At 31.9% G+C, this 25,274-nt stretch overlaps 3 protein-coding genes across 3 annotated transcripts; all 3 read left to right on the forward strand.

The window, feature by feature from the left end:
• Nucleotides 1-2,687: 2,687 nt before the first annotated feature.
• LOC112416690 (zinc finger MYM-type protein 1-like) lies at nt 2,688-5,271 on the forward strand. The gene is made up of 2 exons (XM_024771015.2): nt 2,688-2,909; nt 3,171-5,271. The coding sequence occupies exon 2, from the start codon at nt 3,185-3,187 to the stop codon at nt 4,280-4,282; it is 1,098 nt and encodes a 365-aa protein (XP_024626783.2). The 5' UTR covers nt 2,688-2,909; nt 3,171-3,184; the 3' UTR covers nt 4,283-5,271.
• LOC120577069 (uncharacterized) lies at nt 4,337-5,653 on the forward strand. The gene has a single exon (XM_039827987.1). The coding sequence runs from the start codon at nt 4,337-4,339 to the stop codon at nt 5,651-5,653; it is 1,317 nt and encodes a 438-aa protein (XP_039683921.1).
• Nucleotides 5,654-20,412: 14,759 nt separating this feature from the next.
• On the forward strand, nt 20,413-23,259 carry LOC11439976 (receptor-like kinase TMK4). The gene is made up of 2 exons (XM_003624285.4): nt 20,413-21,873; nt 22,008-23,259. Exons 1-2 carry the CDS (start codon nt 20,475-20,477, stop codon nt 23,165-23,167), a joined length of 2,559 nt encoding a protein of 852 aa, XP_003624333.2. The 5' UTR covers nt 20,413-20,474; the 3' UTR covers nt 23,168-23,259.
• Nucleotides 23,260-25,274: the final 2,015 nt, after the last annotated feature.

Consider the following 25,274-nt stretch of genomic DNA (forward strand, 5'->3'; position numbering starts at 1 on the left):
TCAACCACACCATTGAATGCTAAGCTAACGCAGAACGATGTATTAGACGAGGGCCACATCCGAATGAACAAAAGATTTGAAAGATAGACAAATACGTTTCTTTTGAGTTTTAAAAAGATTAATTACAGGTTGACATCCTTTTTTTTACACCTCCATGTGCGGCACTAGAGAGAAGAGAGAGTGAGAGACAAAGTTGGTGAGTGTGGTAGAGACAAATATTTAGTCATAATAAATAGAAAAAATAGACTCAAAGTTATATAATTTCTCTGTTTTAAAATGATTGTCACTTTAGCTAATTGCACACGAATTAAGGAATGAAATAAAGTAATCAAATGTCAAAACAATTTTACTAAAATAATCTTATTTTATAAGAACAAGACAAATTTAAAGTTGCATTGAAAATTGTGTGAGAGAGAAAAATTGAAGTATTTATTGAGGGTAAAGTTGGAAGAAAAAAATTAAAGTTGTATTGAAAATGTAAAGTGATATTCATTTTAAAACAATTTTTTTTGACTAAATCGACGTTCATTTTGAAACAGAGGGTGTATTTTTAAAGAGAGAATTGGCTAAAAGGATATTATCGGATTTGCTCGTTGGTAGAAAGTAGAAACAAGCATATGGTATATTTAAACACTGGGTGATTTAATTTTCATTTGTGAATATCTTGGCCTCTGAGTTATCGTCATTAAGAAATTTTAAGAATATTTCGTGTTGAACGCATATATTCACTAGGCAAGTTGGAGGAAATTGAAAATCATGATTCGATCTCGTAGATTATTTGTTTCCTTTTTTGGAAGTTGAAATTTATGCTTTGGATTCATTCACCTCGATATAATTCATTTACTAAAACATGCACGTGTACTGTCCATAACTATTATGCCATGTTGCCTTTCCTTCAAGTCCGAGAAGCTTGATTTTAGAACTAATTATTTTCCGTAGATACAGATTACATCCTCCGATCATATATATTAGAAAAAATTCATGTTTTAGATACATTCAATAAAGGATTAATGGTGTTTTACACCCTGTAATATAGGTTATTTTTTATTTTCCCCTGTAAAATATTTTTTTTTATTTACCTCCTGTAAAAAAAATATTTTACAGAGAAGAAAACAAAAAATGACCTATATTACAGGGGGTAAAGCACCATTAACCCTTCAATAAATGATGTATATTGTCTACAATAAAAATCACATACATCATTTATTGAATGAATCTAAAACATGAATTTTTGCTTATATTTGTGACCGGATGATGTATTTAGTACCAACCCATAACATACATTAATTATTATGCTGTATTATTTGAATGGATTCCCTTTAATAAAAAAATAATTGATTCCCTTTTACATATACAAATGTACAAAAATAAGTGAGCTCAGCATGTGCTGTTTGCTAATTAAGTTTATAATGTCACTACGTGTCCTATATGCATAATGATCATCATATTATAACTAATCTCTATTTTTTTTTAAGGGGAATAACTAATCTATCTATATATAATGTAATGAAAGCATATGTGAAATTTTTATATTGTTTCTTGGTTACTTTTATATTGTTGAAGATTTATAATTGAGAGGTTATGCACATATCTAAATGATCAGCATGATAAGATTTGATTCCTTTTGCATTAAAAAAAAGAAAATGTTAACTTGTGCCCTTAAGACACATGTTAATGATTCCATTAATAGAAATTATGTCTCAAAAATTGCGTTAATTTATTGTTTAAAAATTTAATATTAATTTTTTCAATTAATACTTACTACCAGTGGCAAGAATTTAATGTTTAACCTGTGCCCTAAAGACACACGTTAACATAAACCTAAAAAAATTTGAACAATGCGACAATCAATGATTCAGCTTCAGAGTAGGAAACACAGTTATAGTAACATTTCAGCTTATTGATTACTCTCTCCATCTCAATGGATTCCCATTATTAAGATAGGCATTGTGTTAACAACACAGGTTTTGAAATATTTTTCCCAATATTTTATACATGGACATGGCATCGATTAAGAAATATTCCTTCCGTTTTAAAATAAGTGTCGCTTTAATCAATTGCACATATATTAAGAAATGGAATAAAGTAGTCAAATGTCATAGCAATTTCACCAAATTATCCTAATCAACTATTAATTTGTTTTTAATTAAAGAAAAAATAATACTTTGGAAGTAGTGTAACATAGTATTAATTGAAGGGTACAATTGAAAAGAAAAAGTTATTATTGCATTGGAAACTGAAAGTGGAATTTATTTTGAAACAAATTTTTTTTTTGGCTAAAACAACACTAATTTTGAAACGGATGGAGTATAACAAGTAAGTTTTTAATAAATAATAGTGTAATTGTTTTTATTTAAAGAAAAAAAGTAATGTAATTGTTATTTTGTCAAATGTAATATTTATATTTCCAAGAAAAAACTTCTATCTATGAAATCCTTAACCATTATCTTTAGGGTACCGATTATCAAGACCTTTTAAATATTTGTATTCATATTTTTTACATAACTATTTTAAAAAAAGGCAAAATACTTTTTACGGTTTTTTAAGTTAGATGTTTATAACCAGTGGCGGAACCGGGGGGTGGCAAGGGGGAGCCACCGCCACCCCATTATTTAAGAGAAATTACGAAAATGCCCTTGCTTAATAATAATATTTTCCAACTAATATTTCATTTGGTCGGCATATTTCTCTCTCATCTGAAAGAACAAACGCGACTTCTCTTCTTCTTCTCCAAATTCCAATCACTCCATCCATCTTCAATCTCCAATCTCCATCCATCTTCTCCAATCGCAACCGCCGTCCAACCGCAACCGCACCGCCGCTGCGACCAATCACCTCCTTCTCCAATCTCCATCCATCTTCTCTGTTGTCTAAAGTCTCCACAAACCCTAATTCTTGTAAATTGCAAGGTAATAAGAAATTGAATGTATTTTCCTTCAAATATGATTATTCTCTGATGATTACGTTGGTTTTAATCACTTTTAGTTACCTCTGATTGTTCAATTTATGGTTTTTTCAAGTGTTGGTTCACTTTGATAGTTTGATTGTAACAGGTGGTTTTAAGTGTTGGTTTTAATCACTTTTAGTTACCTCTGATATGTTCCCTTTGATCTGTTACAAACTATTGTTGATTGTAATCTTATTGTTGGTTTGATTCTTGCTGTTAAGAGGTGGAAAAGTTAAGATGAAGTTTCAAAGAATCGATTCTATTTTCAAGAGGAAGGCCATTGATATTCAAAAAGATGAAGTTATAATTTCTTCATCCGAACCTGAACAAGTTCATGAGAATCCAAGAATCAAAGAAAATGAGTCTCGTCCTTCAAAGATTAATAGAGTTGATCCGGATGACATTGAAAATTCTTTAGAAAGGGATCCAGAAAAACGTATTCCAATTTACCAATATCCACCAAATCAAAAGGATGCAATACGAAGAGCCTATCTAAAATGGGGTCCTTATCAATCAAACTTAGAAAACTATCCCATGTCTGGTATCGGGAAAGCACAAAGGCGGTTTCAACACAATTGGTTTAGCTTGTTTTCTTCGTGGCTAGAATATTCGCCGTCAGAAGATGCTGCCTATTGCTTACAATGTTATCTATTTAGCAACAAACCAAGTGGACGTCCCGGATCAGAAGTATTCATTTCTACTGGCTTTAGAAGTTGGAGGAAAGTTAGGAATGGAGAGAATTGTTCCTTTCTTAAACATATAGAGAAGGATCCTCACTCACCACACAACAATGCAATGAAAGCTTGTCAAGACTTCTTGAATCAAGATGGGCATCTTAGGAATGTTATTGAAGTGCAAAGTTTGAGTCAAATTCTGAATAATCGACTATGTCTCAAGACTTCAATTGACACTGTTCGTTGGTTAACAATTCAAGCTTGTGCTTTTAGGGGTCACCATGAAGGAAACAAATCGAGAAATCAAGGTAATTTTCTTGAATTGTTAAAACTTTTAGCATCCTACAATGATGAAGTTGCAAAAGTTGTGTTGAAAAATGCTCCAGAAAATTGCAAATATACTTCACATCAAATCCAAAAAGAGATATTACAAATTCTTTCTAGTAGGGTGAGAAAACATATTCGTGAAGAAATTGGTGATTCTAAATTTTGCATCGTCGTTGATGAAGCTCGTGATGAGTCAAAAAAGGAACAAATGGCTCTTGTGTTAAGGTTTGTTGATAAAGCTGGTTTGATACAAGAGAGATTTTTTGATGTGGCACGTGTTAATGACACTGCTTCCTTAACTCTTAAGGAAGCAGTATGTGGTATACTTTCTTGACATAACCTTGATGTTTCTAACATTTGTGGTCAAGGGTATGACGATGCTAGCAATATGAGAGGAGAATGGAACGGTTTACAAGCACTTTTTATGAAAGATTGTCCTTATGCTTACTATGTCCACTGTTTTGCTCATCGGTTGCAACTTGCCTTAGTTACTGCATCAAGAGAAGTTGCATCAATTCATAAATTCTTTGAGAAGCTAACTTTTTTTGTCAATGTTGTTGGTTCTTCTACTAAGCGCCATGATGAGTTACAAGCTGCCCAATCAAAAGAAATCGAAAAATTGTTAGAGACTGGGGAGATTGTAACTGGTAAAGGTAAAAACCAAGTTGGTACCGTGAAAAGAGCTGGAGATACTCGTTGGGGATCACATTTCAACTCTATTTGTAGCTTGATAAGTATGTATGAAGCAACCTGTACAGTTTTGAAAATCATTGCAAAAGATGCAAAAAAATTTGCCCAACGTGCGGATGCTGATAGTTCTTACAATCACCTAAAGTCTTTTGATTTTATATTTATCTTGCATTTGATGAAAGAAATTACGGGGACAACAGATTTGCTTTGTCAAGCCCTGCAAAAACAATCTCAGGATGTTGTTAACGCTGTGCTTTTGGTTCGTTCAACAAAAGCTCTTATTCAAGATTTGAGAGAAAATGGTTGGGATAAGTTGTTTGCCAATGTGGTGTCTTTTTGTGAAAAACATGATATTGAGGTTCCTGACCTCAATGATTGTCATTCAACAACAAGATTTGGGCGTTCTCGCCTTGAAGAGAATCAGGTAACAATAGAACATTATTTCAGAGTTGAATTTTTTTTTACTACCATTGACAAACAATTGCAAGAGTTGAATAGCAGATTTAGTGAGCAAGCAATGGATTTGTTGACTCTAAGTTGTGCTTTGTCTCCGGAGGATGGATATAAAGCTTTTGACATTAACACTATATGTACTCTTGTTGAAAAATATTATCCCATGAATTTTAGTGATCAGGAGAAGATTAATTTGCCATTTCATCTTCACCATTTCCTTTTTGAGGCTCGTGAATCATCAACTTTGAAAAATTTATCAACTATTCAAGAATTATGCTCATGTTTGGTTGCTGCCATTCCTGCCAATGGACAACCCAAAAAACACTTGTTGCTTGATAGGTTGTTGCGTCTTGTTATGACTCTTCCGGTTTCTACAGCCACAACTGAAAGATCTTTTTCAGCAATGAAAATTATCAAATCTAAGTTGAGAAACAAGATGGGACATGAGTTTTTAGCAAATAGCATGTCAGTTTACATCGAAAGGGATATTAGTGAGTGTATTAGTTATGAATCAATTATTGATGATTTCAAGTCACTCGAAAAGCGTAATGTACGTCTTTAGGTATGTAATAATCGACTTTATATATTATGTAGTTTAAATTTTGAATGATTGATTTTTGGTTTATTTTAAATGATTTATATATTATATTTTAGTTTATTTTGATGGCGGGATGATGGCCATCCCAAACATTTTTGTCTGGCTCTGCCACTGTTTATAACAAGTTAATTTTTAAAATTTTTCATATTATAAATTGTTCCTTTAATATTTCTTTTGGTTACAAATTGATATTTTAAGTCATATAATATTTCTTTTGGTTACCATAATTCCTTTACATAAAGAGCGTAGTACATTTATACATAAGCAAGCATCATCAAGAAAGGAAAATGGTAAATAATATTAACAAATCCTTCGTATTTGTAATCTTGAAGACATGAAAAAGCATTATTAATGGAGAACACCATCAAGATTTCCTTCCATCTCCATGTCAAGCACCAATTGTTGGGTCAGAACGATTAGATGGAGAATAACCCTGCATCAATATCTAATGTTTTCATCTTGTCAAAACAAAAAAAATCTAATGTTTTCACCATAATTTATTCACATGAAGAGCGTATAGTGCATCTTCAAGGGGAGCATTGTCTCTGAATGGATCACCTTTCTGCTATGGTAAACAAACATAAATACTCAAATGTGATCACGTTATCTAAAAGCATTAATTACCCGTGCACATACATATACATTTTAAAGCATTAATTATACAGAACGAAACAGTATAGCCTTCAATCTGATCCGGTAACCACAACCACCTGTTAGTTTTTGATTCCTGCAAAGAGTCTGTTAGTAATAAATTCATACACTCCTCTACCAAGTCATCCTCCCACACCCATAAACGACGATGCCACTGCCACGCCCACACCATCCTCCACCCCCAACAAGAGCATGTTCCTCACTGTGATTACTTTATTGACAGCTAAGTCATATAGCCGCCTAAATCGCTCACACAACGGAACTCTACCACACCAACAATCTCGCCAAAAATCCGTTTCAATTCCATCCTCCACCCTCCTCCTAACACAACCCGCAAACCATCCCTCCCCACCCTCGCCTATCCCATCTCTAATCCTGACTATCTCCCTCAACCACGAAGAACAACTCCGGCCCCCATCCTCCAAACCACCATCCGCCACACCATGCCTAGCCACCAACACCCTACGCCACAAACCATCCCTATCAACTAACAACCGCCAACACCATTTCCCCAACAAAGCACTGTTAAACTCTCTCAACCTCCTAACACCCATCCCTCCATCCTCAGACACAAAGAATTCTAACCAACCCAAGAAATTTTTCTTTTTTCCTCACTACCCCCCAAAAAAAATTATTTAACAAAGATTCAATGGAAGAGATTATACCTGACGGAGCTTTGAAAAAGGAAAGTTATATCACAACGGATAACTTATTCTCCATATTATATATTAATAATATCCTTAATTAATAACCTTCAAAACTCTTTTTTTTTCTTTTTTCTTTTGCATACTTCATGTTTTAGATTAAACACAACTTTTATTTAACTCTATGAACTCGTCATCTTTGAAATAATTAAGGTGATATATGAATTCAATTGAATTTATTTTTTAACTAAATTTGTTACAGATAAACTTATTTGAGTCAGTTTGATAGTGTTGATTTAAGACCTTGGTGTGTACTTCTATCAAGATCTCAAGTTCGATTTTCAGATGTAAATTTTGGTGGACTAGTTTGACTTGTTTAAAAGAAATTGTTATGGAAACGACAAGATGATATGAATTTAATTGAATTTTTTTATTTAAATCCAAATATTTTACGAATTTCAACCAGAAGACAATTGAAAGAGCAAGTTCATGATCATAATTCATGTGCAGGTTATTATGGAAATAGCAAGGTGCATGGTCATATTATGGAAGAAAAGGGGCTGGAGTTATTTTTTCGAAAGAAAGAAAACGTGGGTGGTTATTTTTTTTTAGTGTGAGAAGTTTTTTCATTTTATCAAGAGATTAAAAAAAATAAGACTTGACCAAAAAAAAATAAAATAAGAAAATGATAATAACAAGGTTAAAAATAGAAGAAAATATAAAAAGTTATAGGATATAAGTTTAAACACTAATTGAAATTGCATATGAAGAAAAACTAAAAAACTAGTACAAAAAACACCACATCTAATTTTATTAAACAAGCTTATAAAGTAATTTAATAAACTATAAGCTAATTTTTTTGCATTACTAAATATAGGTGTTACAAGAATCGGGTACTTTGAAAATCGAATGTATTTTACTCACACGAAAAAGATCTAAAGTGGTCTCCTACAATTTTTTAAAAACAATAAATTTATTTAAAGAAAAAAGAGAATGAATGCGATAGTTTACCAAAGAGAGTTCTAAGAACAATCTATTTCCAACCTTTACACCAATACCCATTTTCTTATTAAGTGAAATTATATTATTTTTTTAACAGTATTAGGTGAAATGAAGTTAACATGAGTTTCATATTGTATAAATGATTTTCACATAAAATAATAAGATCTTCGTGAACTTTACCAAATACAAGTAATTTTTTTTTCTGTGGTGGTTGAAGTATGAACTCCAAACTTTACTTATATTATACATTGTCTCTAACTACCAACTAAGTTAAGTCCACGAAGACTTATTTTTACTAAAATTAGTTTGAATGCAACATTTGAACTATTTATTTAATTTTTTGACAAATTTTTATGAGGCTCGCTTTATCATTTTTTTTTTGAAGCGGCAAAATATTATTAACCAACAAACCCGTGCAAGAAACACTAATAAGCTTGGGTGGAGAAAAAAAACAAAGAAGGGGAAATCGGTTGCCATTCGAAACACCGGCTCGATCAAAAACCCCTTTAAAAAACCACCCTAAAAGAGAAAAGGAACACACCCGATGAGTAATGACGCTGGCGTATACCAGTGACAGTCCACAAGCATACCCCAGCGTCAACACCAAAGATAGCCAAACCCACACAAGCAAAACCAGGAACTTCCACCAAAACCCATCTAGGACAGCCCTGCCAGCACAAACAGATAGCACTAAGAGGCCATGCAGCCAGGTACCCAAACCCTCTAAAAGAACACAACCACCAGCTGCCAACAGGCCCACAAAACACGGCAAACAGGAGCGCGCTGCAGCAGAAAAATGCAGCCTAACCTGCCAAAACAGGAGGCTCGCTTTATCATATATATGAATATAATAGAGGATCCACAATTGTAAATAATTTAAATGATTTTTTTACACCAAGAAATTAATTCTTGATTGGCACCGATAAAAATGGGAATGTGAATATTACTTTTTCTTAAATGTCTCGTTTAAACTTTTTTCTTTTTGAAAAGTCTCATTTGGGTTCAGTTCTTTACATGAAAATTTAATAGAAATGATTGGCACAGGTAAGAATAGGCATGGCAATCAAGCGGAGTGGAGACGGGTTTTGCCTTCCTCATCCCCATCCCTTACACTCATATATCACTATTAGAAAAAGCAAAATTAGCGAGGGAAATTAGTGACGGAAAAAATGAAATTCCTCACAAATTCTGTGGTCGCAAAATTTAGTGACGGAATTAGAGAGGGATTTTACGTTTTCCCTCACTAAATTTCCCTCACTAATTTTTGTTTTTTTAGTAGTGTACTTACCAGTTACCCTACCCATACACAACGGGGATGAGAAATTGAATCTCATCCCCATCCCCAATAGGTTCAGGTATTCCCTCCTCATCCCCGTCCTCGCAGTGAATCAAATTTTTTTTTTTAATAAAAAAAAAGTGTTTCTTTTAAACTTCAATAATAATGTTGTAATACATTATCCAACAATTTACGCTCATTTTAACATTTCCTTATCGAATAATTCGGTTGCTTCTTTAACTGCAATGAAAGTTCTTATATCATGACAATTATCAAACCAAATAACATGACATATCATTATCAACCCCCTCAACAAAAACAAAAACATGACCTTTCTACATTCGGGTAGGGTTTGGGTATGCGTTCGGGGTGGATACATATATCCCCGTTACCCGTCTCATACCCGTATTTTTAAATCGGGGAAAACCCAAACCAATACCAAAACCCAGTCAAATTGAAAAAAAACCCGTCAAATCGAGGTTGGTTTGGACGGATACCTATGAACACGGGTTTTGTTGCCATGCCTAGGTAAGAATAATATTAGTTATAAGAATCTACTTAGTTAACCTTTTTTTTTCTTCCATTTCATGCAAAGATACGAAATGTTCTGTTTCACCTCGACAAGCTGTCAAAAGAAAAAAGAAAAAAAAAAAAGTCTCACCATGACAATAGTAGTATTGAAGATAATGGGTACCAAAATGAATGTCTCCAAGCATATTTGACATTCTAATTCTAAATTTCTAATACTACAGTATAAGGATCCATAGTATCGACCAAAGGTCGTCTTAAGAAACGCCGCATCACTTCTTCTAATATCTTCTTGAGATTAATTCTGTTGGCTCTAGACATGCACAATAAAACATCTTTCAAGTTAAATTAAATGCGATATTTAGAGTATATTTAGTACTACTATATTCTATCAATATGCAATATTTAGTATTTTTTTTTTTGAGCAAGCAATATTTAGTATTTAGTTAAATTAAATACTCCCTCTAGTCAAATGATTTGTTGTCATGTGTTTTCTCATATTTATCAATTGACATTACAACACATTATTAGATATATGTGTAAAATAATTATACGCTGATAGAGTATATCAACTGAATCATATTTTACATTCCCTACGGTTCTATTTATAAAAAATATTTGCGTCAATAAAAATTGTTGTATCTGATCCACATTTTGAACAAGATTAATCAACTTTTATTGATCCAAATATCTCTTATAAATAAGAATAGAGGGAGTATATTTGTTCCCATATAAATCTATAGGAACTTTTCATATTTTTTCCTAAAAAAAATATGAAACTTTTATTTTACGAAAAATGATGAATTAAGAATAAAAGTTGAAGTTAATTGATAACCTATCTTCTGACACTAATTTATATTTTATTATTAGTTTATAATTTTGTCATTCGTTGTTTCAAATAGGATTCAAACGCTTAATTTGTTTTGTTGTTTTTAAAAAATGGTTTGGAAACTATAACTTATAGAATATTTTTCGAAAAATGATTGGTAGACCACTCATATTTTCATACCACCCAAACACCCTAAGCTATGAGAAATGAGAGAGTTAAGAGAGATGGATGAGAGGGAAGAGAGACAAAGTGTTTGTGGAGTCTAAACCACATGTCACATATTTATGCGGAGGTTTAATTATGTATGCCACACCTATGGATGTGCATGTATCACCACTCATATTTTTCTCTCATTATTTGTATTTGTGATTTAAATTAAATTTTCATCCTTTCTTTTTTTTAACAACGAATTTTATTAGAAATGGGAGAAATAGAAAGAGTACTTCACCCACAACTTGGAAAAAGTACAAGGAGTACTTGCCCCGCAAAATTCCAACCTCTAACTTAAGCATTTTAACAAAGAAGAGGGGTTGAGTACCATTCATAATACAAACATGGTCCCATTTTTTCTTAGCAAGAAACCATCTTTAAGATTTTACTTTGATACCTTCTACGATCTACTCACCCCTACAATCTTTGAGGAGAAAATAACCTCATTTCGTGCTTCCGAAATCTTCCACCAAGTTGCATGTCTAGATAATCATTTTCTAAACAAAATAAAAAATAATAACCCATGCATGCAATAGTTTTTGAACGTGACCATGAAACTTTTATAGCAGGGGTGAAATACATCAGTATAGCATTTAGATATAGTTTTAGACTACTTAATAATTTTTTTATTATCTAAAGAGGGGATCTAGTACCGTCTTATATATAGTTAAAATATGGTTCTTTGACAAATTGGGTGACTAGGCATGCATGAAGATTGTGAGATATCAAGATTGGTTTCGATTTGATGGCAGGATTTATTTATCTAAAAAAAAAGCAACGTACTAATTTTAGAAATAATTTCAAACGGTTAACATTAGCTAGAAGTTGAACTGGAAAAGAACAAGGGATTTGAGAGGATGATGAACTGAGAAAGTGGAAGCTAGCAATAACATAATAGTATAACTGAAAATGGAATTAACTGCTTGAAGAGGAGCTGGAAGAAGCAGCACATGAAAAAAAGTGAGCAAAAATATAATGAAATTAAAACCATAGAAAATTTAGTAAGGAGTAAACAACAAAATCATGTGTTGAATTAACTCACTAACTACGAATGCAAGACATAATTAAGGATCAAAGCTTTCAGTAACCCACCAACAGGATCCCATGATTTTCACATCACTATAGTCAAATATATGATTAATCTGACCGTAAGCCATGCTATGATTCCATGGAAGCCTTTGAGGGTTACTGAAGGCCTTCTCCTATAAGCCATGCTATGATTTTAATGAACACAGAATTCTGAATGCATATTTATACACAAAGATAAAATTAATTAAAGATTGATTGATTGATTCTAACATGTATGCCACCATTATTTAAAATTTTGACAGCAAATTTTAGATAAGTTTACTTTATGGATCATTAGGGATTTAGAATTTATTCCTCCTTAACTAATTGCCTGTTTCAGTGCTTAGAACTAGTGCTTTTTATTTTGACAAAAATAAATAAACCGATTATGGAACGAGTGCAACTAGGTAACATTTATGACTGTGTGCCTAAACATTTTATGCCTAATCAGTGGCGGAGCCCTTCATGGCTGGGGTGGGCCGAAAAATTAAAAAATCAACGATTATAGGTCTATTTTGCAAGATTTTATGCAATTTTGTGTCGGTTTTATGTTTTGATTGATCCAAATTCCTGCAAAGTGGTGTAGTGGTCCACCCGAAAATTTAAATAATTTAATTATAGATCTATTTTGCGAGATTTTATAAAATTTTATGTCGGTTTTAGGTTTCAGTTGATCTCAATTCCCGTAAATTGGTGTAGTGGTCCACCCGAAAAATGTAAATAATTCAATTATAGGTTTAATTTGCGAGACTTTAAACAATTTTTCAAAAGTTAATTTCAGTAGCCCACCCTAATATTTTTTCTGGCTCCGCCCACTGTGCCTAATCATATTTGTCATTGACTAAATTTTTAATAAGATTTGTGTTTGTGACCAAGTAAGCATTTTGCTTATAATAAAGTGAGGATATCTTTACTCACTTGTCGTCTAGCCTTTTTGAGTGGTCTATCCCCCTAATAGGAACATGCTATTTGAAATGGAGTACTCCAATGAGTACTAAAAAATTGGTATAGTTTGGTAAACGAAAAAGTTTAAACTAGGGTATATTAGTATATAAATGTAAAAAGTAGCGTAGTATGACAATGATCGAGATCTTCAAAGAATATATACGGTAAATAAAGCGAAGTTTGATTATAATGCTCTTTATGGGATACTGACTCTAGATATATATTATATGGTGACAACTAGGGTACCCATGAAAGAATGATGAGTAATTTACTTCAACCAATACACATTAGTCACATAAACACATTTTTAAGTGGTATCCATGTACTATCTTGATCCCACCAACAAATTGCTCATTTTCATTGGTTGGTGGATAAATCACCCACCATTCTTCAAAGATAATCTAGAAAAAACCATATTATATATATGAATGTCAACCACCAATTTGGTGCTCATAAAAATAAATAAAAAATCAATGAACAGTACATATATTAGAATTCTTACATATGGAATGGAATACCTGCAATATTTCAGCATTTCTCAAGTATTAATTAGGTTTGTTTGGAGACTACTTCGTAACTAGTTACCAACGAAAGACAATCTATTACGTCGACGAGTCCTACACATGGATGACACCGCTTGTATGGGAGGCTACGACTCACTTGAGACTGCAGAACACCTTCTTTTTGGCTGTGATATCTTCGACAATGTGTGGTTCGCTGTTCTGAAGTGACTTAGCTTATCTTTCGTCGCTCCTGCTGGATGCCGCGACCATTATATTCAGTTTGGGCATTTGGCCAGGTTACCACAATTTTCACATTTATTCATACAGATAATCTGGCTAGCTTGTGTTTGGACTATTTGGACGGAGATGAACAATCACATTTTTAATCACAAGGCTACGACAACTAACATTATAGCAGACAGGGTGAAACTACTTTCATTCTAGTGGCTAAAGGCCAATTCACAGTCTTTTGTTTTCAGCTACCACGACTGGTAGCTGCACCCTCTGTCTTATATGAGTATTATGTTGTAATCTTTTTGTTGTTTCACTTTTATTCATGTGATCTTTTTTTTTTTTTTTTTGAAAGGATTCATGTGATCGTTTTTGAGGCGCTAGTGACTTGGCTTTGTATTTATTTTGGGTGATTCTCTTTTGCATACCGTGTGCGAGATGAATCACTTGTAATAATCTAATTTCATTTTGGCTTGTTCAAAGAAAAATTAAATAGGTCTGCATTAACTCTATATATCCTTAGGGTCCAATTCACCTAAATTTTTATTTATAAAAAAAGTACTCCCTCCGTTCCTTTTTAAGTGTCACTTTTGTAGAAATTTTTTGTTCCTATTTAACTGTCACTTTCAAAGTTCAATGCAACATTAAATGTTGTTTTACCAATATTGTCCTTAGTTATTTATTGCGGAGAGAGAAATATATGAAATGAGATATTAAATGAATAAGGTTATTATAGTAAAAGTATAGCTTATTGCATGAAAAATAGTATCAATTGTTGATTGTCTTGGTTTGTGTAAAATGTCAAAATGTGACAATTAAAAAGGAACAGAGGTAGTAATATTTAATTATAGATGGGTTAATGGTGCTTTACCCCCTTTAATTTTTTTTTATTTTTATTTACCCCCTGTAATTTTATTTTTTTTGGAATAGGTCATAAAAAAACGAAAAAATTCTAAAAAAAAAAGGGTTAATAGTGTTTTTGGCCCCTGTAATATAGTGCACTTTTGGTTTTAGCCCCTGTAAAATTTTGTTTTTTAGATTCCACCCTTGAAAAATGAAGATTCTTCAGGATTGACCCCTCACCCCAATGAGTCAACAGAATCTCCTACGTGGCAGTGATGTGTCAATTTTTTTTCATGCCACGTGTGTAAATGAACGCCACGTGGCATTTATGATTTTTTTTTAAAAAAAATGGAAAAATTAATAATGATTAAAAAAATCTGAAATAATTATAAATATATATAATTTTAAAAAACGTGAAATTTAAAAACGAAAAAAATCTTAAAAAATTAAAAGAAAACCTGGAAATTTTATGAAAAAATTAATAAAAATAAAAAATGATTAAAAAAATATGGTAAAAAGAAAAATAATGAAAAAATAAAAAAAATCTGGAAAAGATTAATATATATTAAAATTTTCTAAAAATTAATATATTTAGAAAAAAAAAAAATTTAAGATTTTTTTCAATTCCGATAAAATTAAAAAAATTCTGGAAAAAATTCATATTTTTATTTTCAAAAGTAAGAAGTTTTATTTAAATCTTTTCCATAAATTTTTGCAAAAAGTTAGATTTTTTAAATATGATATTCAGGAGAAAAATATTCGAAAATTTCAATATATATTCGAATATTTTTTTTCCCTAATTTTTTCCTTATTTTTCTTTTTACCAGATTTTTTTAATCATTTTTTATTTTTATTATTTTTACCTGAATTTTTAAATTTTTTCATAAAATTTTCAGGTTTTGTTTTAATTTTTTAAGATTTTTTTCGTTTTTAAATTTCACGTTTTTTAAAATTATATATATTTATAATTATTCCAGATTTTTTTAATCATTATTAATTTTTCCATTTTTTTTAAAATTTTTTTCATTATTTTTATTTTTTTCCATTATTAATTTTTTTAAAAAACTATATAGACATTTGACATGTTTGAGCACCTATTTTTGAATACCTAGTTTATATTTGATTTTTGTCACTAAACTTGTTAGAAGAAAAAAAAATCACATTGTTGTTTCGGAGTATCCATGTTGAAATGGAGTGCTCCAACGAGTACTAAATCTTGAATGATGTGACTAAATTTTTTTCATTTATTTTTTATTATTTATGTGAGTGTATCTAAATATTTTTATTTGAATTTGTGCCCAAGTAAGACTTGCTTAATTAAAATACTTTTAATATCAACATGCATACTTAACTAAGATCTTATTTATATATTTATTTGGAGGTATTTTCTTCATCTTCCTTATGAGGGCCAAGAGGACCCTTTGGTGTGGACTGCCCCCACTAATATCTTTTCTTTTGTGTAGTCGAAATGCACCGATCGGATAAAGTCCAACTCCAATTTGGACTGCCATTGGATATACCAGAAGAACCATCGTGCATGCAAAAGTACCATGATATGGACTTGAGGAGGCAACCAGAAACTTCGTCAGCTCTCAAATTTCCGAAAAAATTCAAATGTGGAAAAATCTCTGTATAACTTTGGAGGCTTTAATATAGTTATATTTATAAGTATAGATACTTTTTCATTTTAGGGTTAATAATGTTTTTGGCCCCTGTAATATAGTGCACTTTTGGTTTTAGCCCTTGTAAATTTTTTTTTTTAGATTCCACCCTTGAAAAATGAAGATTCTTCAGGATTGACCACTCACCCCAATAAGTCAGCAGAATCTCCTACGTGGCTGTGATGTGTCAATTTCTTTTTTCTTTTTTTAATTTTTTTTCATGCCACGTGTGTAAATGAACACCACGTGGCATTTATGATTTTTTTTAAAAAATAAAAATAAAAAATGAAAAATTTTAAAAAAAAAATGGAAAAATTAATAATGATTAAAAAAATCTGGAAAAATTATAAATATAATTTTAAATATATATATAATTTTAAAAAACGTGAAATTTAAAAACGAAAAAAATCTTAAAAAATTAATAAAAATAAAAAATGATTAAAAAAATATGGCAAAAAGAAAAATAATGAAAAAAAAGTAATTTTGGAAAAGATTAATATATATTAAAATTTCCTAAAAATTAATATATTTAGAAAAAAAAAATTAAATTTTAAGATTTTTTTCAATTCCGATAAAATTAAAAAATTCTGGAAAAAATTCATATTTTTATTTTCAAAAGTAAGAAGTTTTATTTAAATCTTTTCCATACATTTTTTCGAAAAGTTAGTTTTTTTAAATATGATTAATCTTTTTTCTAATTTTTTTTTTTAAATATGATATTCTGGAGAAAAATATTCGAATTTTTTTTTTCCCGAATTTTTTCATTATTAGTGTTTTTGGGTTAATCGTGTTTTTTTCATTATTTTTCTTTTTACCAGATTTTTTTAATCATTTTTTATTTTTATTATTTTTTCCTGAATTTTTAAATTTTTTCATAAAATTTTCAGGTTTTGTTTTAATTTTTTAAGATTTTTTTCGTTTTTAAATTTCACATTTTTTAAAATGATATTTATAATTTTTTAATCATTATTAATTTTTTAAAAAAAATCATCAATGCCACGTGGCGTTCATTTACACACGTGGCATGAAAAAAATTAAAAAAAAAAAAATTTGACACATCACTGCCACGTGGGAGATTCTGCTGACTCATTGGGGTGAGGGGTCAATCCTGAAGAATCTTCATTTTTCAAGGGTGGAATCTAAAAAAAAAAATTTACAGGGGCTAAAACCAAAAGTGCACTATATTACAGAGGCCAAAAACACTATTAACCCTTCATTTTATATCAGCATAGGAAAATATACTTAGTTAGAGTTCTAGTTAGTTAGTTGGTTTAAATGTTTGTGTCAAATGTACTTCTCAAATTAAACTCATTGAATTTTACTTATGTACTCCTCATTTTGGGGAATAGTCTATGAGAAACATTTTGGGAAAATCACTTTGGGAAATAATAGAGAAATATATTGTGGAAATAACTTGTTTTCTAATTTATTAAATAACACGATCCAACACCGACAAGAGAAATGTTCAAATTGATCTTGCAATGACGACCAATGAACTTGTAAAGAAGCCAATCGTCGTTCTTAGAAATTCTCCATCCAACACTGATGGTTTTTCTGTAATCGTCACAAATTGAAGGAGTTTTTGCTGAAAGTTGTTACGATAAATCAAGCATTAGAAAATTGTCACATTGATTTCTCTATTACTATTTAAAACTGCTTAATCTCTTTCTCAATGAACTCATTCAACAATTTTAGATCTAGAATTTGTTGCATGGATCAGAGAATGTTTCCCAGGGTTTTAACTTTAGCAAAGAACTGCTATATTTTAGACCTCTGATGCATGTTAGACTTGAGAAAGACCTCTGATGCTGTCAAAGGTGAAACATATGAAAGCTCTTTTACAGTAAAGTGTTGTAAAATGTTACTAACATCTTAAATAAAGACTCTGTTTTTTAACAACACCTTTTAGATATAATTGTTGTTAAAGGGGTGATAGTATTTCTTCATTCCGGACCCGGTGAAGTAACACCGACGTTTCATTCTAGTTCTTCCTTCCATATTTTTTTTACTTTTGACTCAAGTTCTTTGTCCTATATCACTAACTTTTTTTAGTTTTTATATTTAAATAGAAATTTTTCTCATAATTTCACGTACATAATGTTGTGCCGATTATGGAAGTCTATGTGTATGATATTGACCTATTCTGTAAACACAATTTGTCATTGAATTTTGCCTCAAGGATAATGGTAGTTTGCAAGCAACACCCACACCCTTCAACCAAACAACGCACCTTTTACGAAGGACAAAAATGTAACAGTTCATACAAGATTCAAAGGAGACAATATCTCACAAATGCTAACATTGTAGTGAAAACACATGTCTTTCCATATTGATATGAGATATGAGATGATTTGTTTATCTCTTAGATTAATTTGCATCCATAAGGAGTGCTGGCTAGAAACACTATGTTGCGAATTCGATGAGAAAATCACACCAATAACAAACTTGATGTGTGGAGCAAGGAATAATCAAGCAATCAAAATAAAGTGTAAGGAACAATTATAAACACAAGCCAAAAGTAGAAAACAACGAGAGAAAAGAAGAGAGAACACAAAAGAATTTGTTGACCCAGTTCGGTACAAATTGACCTAGTTTGGGGGAGAGAGCAGCCCTCCGTTCCACTATAATGATGAGTAACTTTACAAAAGAGATATCAATGGGTTACAAGAATAAGTCTTCCACCTAATTCTACCCAAAGTTCCAGCCTCTTCCCGTAACCAAGAGACTCAATCCTAATAGTGTTTCCCAAGGTGAATCAACCCTCAAACCCTAGCGTTTGTTCCAAAGAGACAAACTCTATACAAACCCTAGTTTTGTTGTTGCCTTTCTAAACCCTTGTTTCAGCCCCTTCTATCTCAAAGTTTACTCTGATACAAGATCTATATTTATAGTAAAAGTATCGCTTAAAATTTGGAACAATTTGCACCAAAAAAATACGTTTCTGTTATTCGTTGCCAGCGCACCATCGTGCCAAGTTGTGACCCCATCGTGCCACGAAAAATCCAGTGACTTGCCTCAAAACTGAAACCTCCAATCGTGCCACTTTGCCCAGCTATCGTGCCACGATTTCTGTAGAACCTGATTTTAAGTCAACTCTCACACACTATATTTTTAACACATTCTGTAAGGGTCACTTTTTTATCTCATGTGATATCTATTTCAAAGTTTGGGGTCTAAGGATGTGTTTGGTAAAAAAAAGCTATAAGCCAGCTGATAGCTGAAAAGCTAGCTTATAGTTGATGGCTTATAGCTGAAAAGTTAGTTGATTAAAATTAAAAGTATATGGTAAAATTAGATGTTGAAGTGACTATAAATATAAAATGACATAAAAGGACATGCTTGTTTAATTTTTTTTAATATCATATATATAATTTTTATTACTTAACACATTTATTTTTAAATATTTAAATATATTTCAAATTATTTTCATCTCCAAAATAATAAATGTATTTATGAATTCAATCGAATTTTTTTATTTAGCAATTTTTATTTTATTTTTATGAATTTTATTTAACTAAACTTGCTTCACTATTATAAATTTTATATAAAATTATATATTATATGAATTATGAGCAAAGTAAAAAAGAAAACAAAAAGTGGACAAGAAAATTTAAAAAGGCATACATGGTAAACATGGTTAGTTTAAGAAGATAGTGGGTAGTTTTTTTTTATTATAATAAAATAAAATTAAGAAAATGTTAAAATGGGAAGAAAGTATAAAAAACTACTTGGATTAGCTTATTAAAAAACGCTATAAGCTAGTGAGAAAAACTTTTTACCAAACACATTTCATTTTATCAAAACAAGTTTATAAGTTAGTCCAACAAGCTATAAGCTAGCTTTTTTGTGTTACGAAACACAACCTAAATTGATTTAACTCAATAAAAAAGTATGTCTTAAAGACAATGTTAGTAGGAAAGTGGTTTTAACAATTATAAATGATATTTGTACAACCATTTTTTGACAACTTTTTGACAATTTTTTCTCTCATACTTACATTATATTCTTATTCTATCTGTTCCTTTTTCTCTCTATTTTTTTAGACCAATGAGAAGAGATAAAATGAAAGTTGTCATCAAATTGTATCAAATGGTTGTACATATATCACTACTCTTTAACAATCCTCTTGCATGCATTACGGTGTGAACACCTCCAAATATTCCAATCTAATTAGTGAACCGTGAAGATTGAATTCAAAATTTAACATTGATAGTCAAAGATAGATTTTGCACCAATTAATTAAGAAGATCCTTGAAAACATTTCTTATTGTTGCGTATTAGACTATATGGTTGGAATTACTCATCACTTTTGCCTTTCAAGCTTGCAGAGCGGTGGCTAGCTTGGTCATAATACTCTTTCTGCTCTATTACCTCAATTTCCGAAAGAAATCTAAATGGCTCCCTCAAAATCAAAAGTGAAACATGTGTTATTGTTCCTAAGTTTCTATATTCTCCAAATGACCATTGGAGACGATGGCACTTTCATGTCAAAGCTAGCAAAATCTTTGAGTCCTACTCCGTCAGGTTGGTCAATTAGCAGCAACTTCTGCACCTGGAACGGTGTAAAATGTGACCAAGCACACCGAGTAACATCTATCGACCTTTCTTCCAAGTCACTCAATGGAACACTTCCTTCCGATCTCAACTCGCTCTCCCAACTCACCTCCCTCTTTCTTCAGTCCAACTCTCTTTCTGGCGCATTACCATCACTCGCTAACCTCGCCTTGCTTCAAACGGTTTCCCTTGGCCAAAACAACTTCTTATCAGTTCCTGTTGGCTGCTTCAAAGGACTCACTGACCTCCAAACACTCTCCATGAGTTTCAACAATGACCTTGCTCCATGGACGTTTCCAACAGACTTGGCTGAGTCTTCCAGCCTAGTCTCACTTGACCTTGGAGGTACCAATCTCGAGGGTTCCCTGCCCGATATATTTGATTCTTTAGTCAATTTGCAGGAGCTTCGGCTCTCATATAACAATCTCACAGGGGATTTGCCCAAGTCTTTCTCAGTATCTGGCATTAAGAACATGTGGCTCAATAATCAGAACGACATGTTCGGGTTTACAGGCTCTATTGACGTGCTTGCTTCAATGACTCACGCGGCTCAAGTTTGGCTTATGAAGAACAAGTTCACTGGTGAAATTCCTGATTTGTCCAAGTGTACCAATTTATTTGATCTACAACTTCGGGATAATCAGTTAACAGGTGTTGTTCCGCCTTCTTTAATGGTTTTGTCCAGTTTGCGAAACGTTACCTTGGACAACAATCAATTGCAGGGTCCTTTTCCTTCTTTTGGGAAAGGTGTACGGTTCATTCCTAATGAACCTGATTTCAATAGCTTTTGTCGAAACACTTCTGGACCTTGCGATCCACGAGTCACTAATATGCTCCATATTGCCGGAGATTTTCGGTATCCCCTTAAACTGGCTAGTTCTTGGAAAGGGAACAATCCTTGTCAAAACTGGAGATTCGTTGTGTGTTCAGGGGAGAAGATTATTACAGTGAACTTGGCGAAACAGAAATTGAAAGGAATCATTTCACCTGCATTTGCAAATTTAACTGATTTGAGGAACTTGTATTTGGGTGATAACAATTTGATTGGTTCAATACCTGAGAGCTTGACAAGTTTGGCACATCTTCAGATTTTGGATGTATCTAACAACAATCTATCTGGAGAGGTTCCTAAATTCTCATCTATGCTGAGATTCGATTCAACTGGTAATGTTTTGCTTGGACTTGGAAGTTCATCTCAAAAGTCTACTTCTTCTTTGTTGTTGCTGGCTTGGATTCTAGGTGAGTTTGGTGACTTTTATAATCTGATGCATATGTTCAAAATTATGCTCAATGAAATAGAAAAGTGGTCTTGTATTTGGACTTAATGACTTATATTACTTATAATTGTTCTTCACTTGTTTGTAACCATTCAGGGGCATCATTTGGTGTAGGAGCTGTACTATTTATTGCGATGATTGTTTGTAAACGTGAGGGGTATCTAAGTTTAGTACAAACAAGGATCTTCAAGAAAACAAGAATATCTATCGACCAAGATCATATTGAGGATTTCATAAAAAGATATAATTTGTCGGTGCCAAAGCGGTATAGTTATGCAGAAGTGAAAAGGTTCACAAACTCATTTCGAGATAAGTTGGGTCAAGGAGGATATGGTGTTGTGTACAAAGCAAGTTTACCTGATGGCCGTCATGTTGCGGTGAAAGTAATAAGTGAGTGCAAGGGAGACGGAGAAGAATTTATAAATGAAGTTGCAAGCATAAGTAAAACATCACATGTGAACATTGTCTCACTTTTGGGTTTTTGTTATGAAAAGAACAAAAGTGCATTGATATATGAATTCATGTCCAATGGGTCATTAGATAAGTTCATATATAAAAGTGGATTTCCAAATGCTATTTGTGATTTGGATTGGAACACAATGTTCCATATTGCAATTAGCATTGCTAGAGGACTAGAGTACTTACATCAAGGTTGTATTTCAAGAATTTTGCATCTTGATATCAAACCTCAAAACATTCTTTTAGATGAAGATTTTTGTCCAAAAATATCTGATTTTGGTCTAGCTAAAATATGTCAAAAGAAAGAGAGTGTTGTTTCCCTACTTGGCACAAGAGGAACTATAGGCTTCATAGCACCCGAGGTATTCAGTCGAGCATTTGGTGGAGTTTCTTCTAAGTCTGATGTATACAGTTATGGCATGTTGACTCTCGAAATAACCGGAGAAAGAAAGAGTCGTGATACTAGAGGGTCTGATATGACTGAAATGTACTTTCCGGATTGGATATATAAGGATCTTGAGCAAGGTAATACTCTTTCAAATAATTTAACAATCTCCGAAGAAGAAAATGATATCGTAAAGAAGATTACTATGGTGAGTTTATGGTGCATTCAAACAAATCCATCAGAGAGACCATCAATGAGTAAAGTAATAGAAATGCTACAAGGACCACTTCATTCAATACCGTATCCTCCAAAGCCCGTCTTATTTTCTCCAGAAAGGTTTTCTTTACAAATGTTAGATACGTCTTCTAGTAATCTTTATGACTCAAATTCAATTATAATAGAGAAAGAATAAAATATGTTCAACAAAATCGAAAATGTTACGCAATTGTAATGTGAGGCGTGTGTATTGTGTTCGTTTTCTTTTTTAACAATGTATACCTTTGATTCTTAAATAGTACAACTGTGTAAGTCCTTTTGTATCAACCACTCTCATTGATGTTGTTTTACTTTTGTCAATGAAAGAAAAATTGTAATGTCTTGAGTTTGTTTTAAGTGATATTAGTTAGTATTATCAATTCTTCTCCATGTCGAAGGAAAATTAATATAATTCGTCATGGCCTCGCAAACAACTGTCACCAAGGTTGCTTGGGGATTTTCTATGGGGAAGATAGCTGCATGTGCATTATCTTTTAGAATATTTTATACTTGGCCCCTTATGCTCCGAAGTCAAGACAACTCAATCTTATCTGTTTGGGTTATTTTAGGATTTGAGTTTCTTCAAAGGGTTGTTTGCTTCAGCATGGATTGACATTATGGTGTCGGGTACGCGGAAAGTCGCGTAAAGTCAGGGCCATCTCAATCGAGCTAGTCAATCATAAATAAAATTATTTGAGCACATATATCACAATGAAAGAAATTAAAAGATGAAATAAATTAATCACATCACTCAACATCATTAAACAATTTTCTCTTTAAAAAATTAACATTTTTGCAAGTGTGTACAAATCTTTTTTATTTAGGTTTGTTCCCAAGCCAAAATTTCTCATCTCAATCATATTGGAGGTCTTGTTACAATATTAAAAATGGACCCTTGCTTAAATATTAATAGTTTAAAAAAAATCCATTCTTTAACGCAACTCGTACCAAGCATTATGTTTCCCTATAAGCATATGGACATTTTACTTACAAACAATGCATAATTGTTGTCTATCAGTCATTTATCTGCAAACAAACGATAATTAATGACGGATTTTGTTCATAGATAGAAGTCTTTTTTCTTGCAAATTTGAGGGCACCCTAAACTTTGAGGCCCCACGAAAGGGCCTCCTTTCACTTGCACAGTGCTGGTCCTGCGTAAAGGTTTTATTTGCACTCATATAGTTCAATAATGTGTTGAGCAAGTCTTTACTTAAAAACATAACAGTACAAAATTCCACATTTAATTAAAGAAAAACTACCTGTGGTTTTCATGAAATTTCCTAGAAAATCTAAACCGTGGAAAATTGATAAATTGATGATCAATAATCAAATCAAGCAGATTATAAAGTCTTGTCCTTTTACGTAACTTTTCAAGTACCGCGAAGGTGCGAACCAATACAATACTATCGTTGTCACTTCTTGCTGTTTTTAATCAAATAAACTGTCAATGTGTTGAAACTAAAAAAGTGTTATTTTGACATTAAGTCATTTGTACGACTTGCATACATTTTTGGTTTCTAATTAGCTTTATCTATTCTTTTTATGTTTAAATAACACACCACTTTCTAAACTATGAGCATCCCTTACTATAAATTTTGTTAGGTATTCCAGATTGACATATTGCCTTTCCACTACAACAGCCAGAAATTAGTAGAAATATTACGTATAATATGGTATATATAGAAAACCTTAGAGTATCATGACTCTCATGGGTCCTAAGGACGATCCGCCACTGCATGGCTAAAAGAAACCAATGACATCTCATACTAATTCTAAGTTACACGATTAATTAAAAATTTGATGGATTTCAGAAGAAAAAAAACTGTATGGAACATATTGACATCTCCATAAGTAATATTATATTATGATTAATTATTATTGATCATGATATGATGTAATATATGATTGAATACATGAGTGAGAAGGTTGAGTGCATGTCAAACATACGTGTTGGAGAGAATGGAAATTAACACTAAATTAAACGGTAGAATTTGTAGGATTGAAGACTTGAGAAACCCAAAAAGCACTTCCACGACTTCACATTTACATGTAACTTGGTGCCGTGGAAGCCTTTGAGGGTTACTCAATGCTTACTCCTTTTATTTTAATTTCCTTACACAACACCGCTCACTTACTTACAATTAGAAAGAATGGAACTCTTATTTATAGTATACTAATGTCATATGAATTTATTCTCTAGGATCCTACAATTAATTGAAATATGACAGCTAACAACATATCCAAATCTATTTTCCTTCCAG

The sequence above is a fragment of the Medicago truncatula genome, chromosome 7 (assembly GCF_003473485.1).
Source record: "Medicago truncatula cultivar Jemalong A17 chromosome 7, MtrunA17r5.0-ANR, whole genome shotgun sequence".
NCBI classification, from domain to species: domain Eukaryota; kingdom Viridiplantae; phylum Streptophyta; class Magnoliopsida; order Fabales; family Fabaceae; genus Medicago; species Medicago truncatula.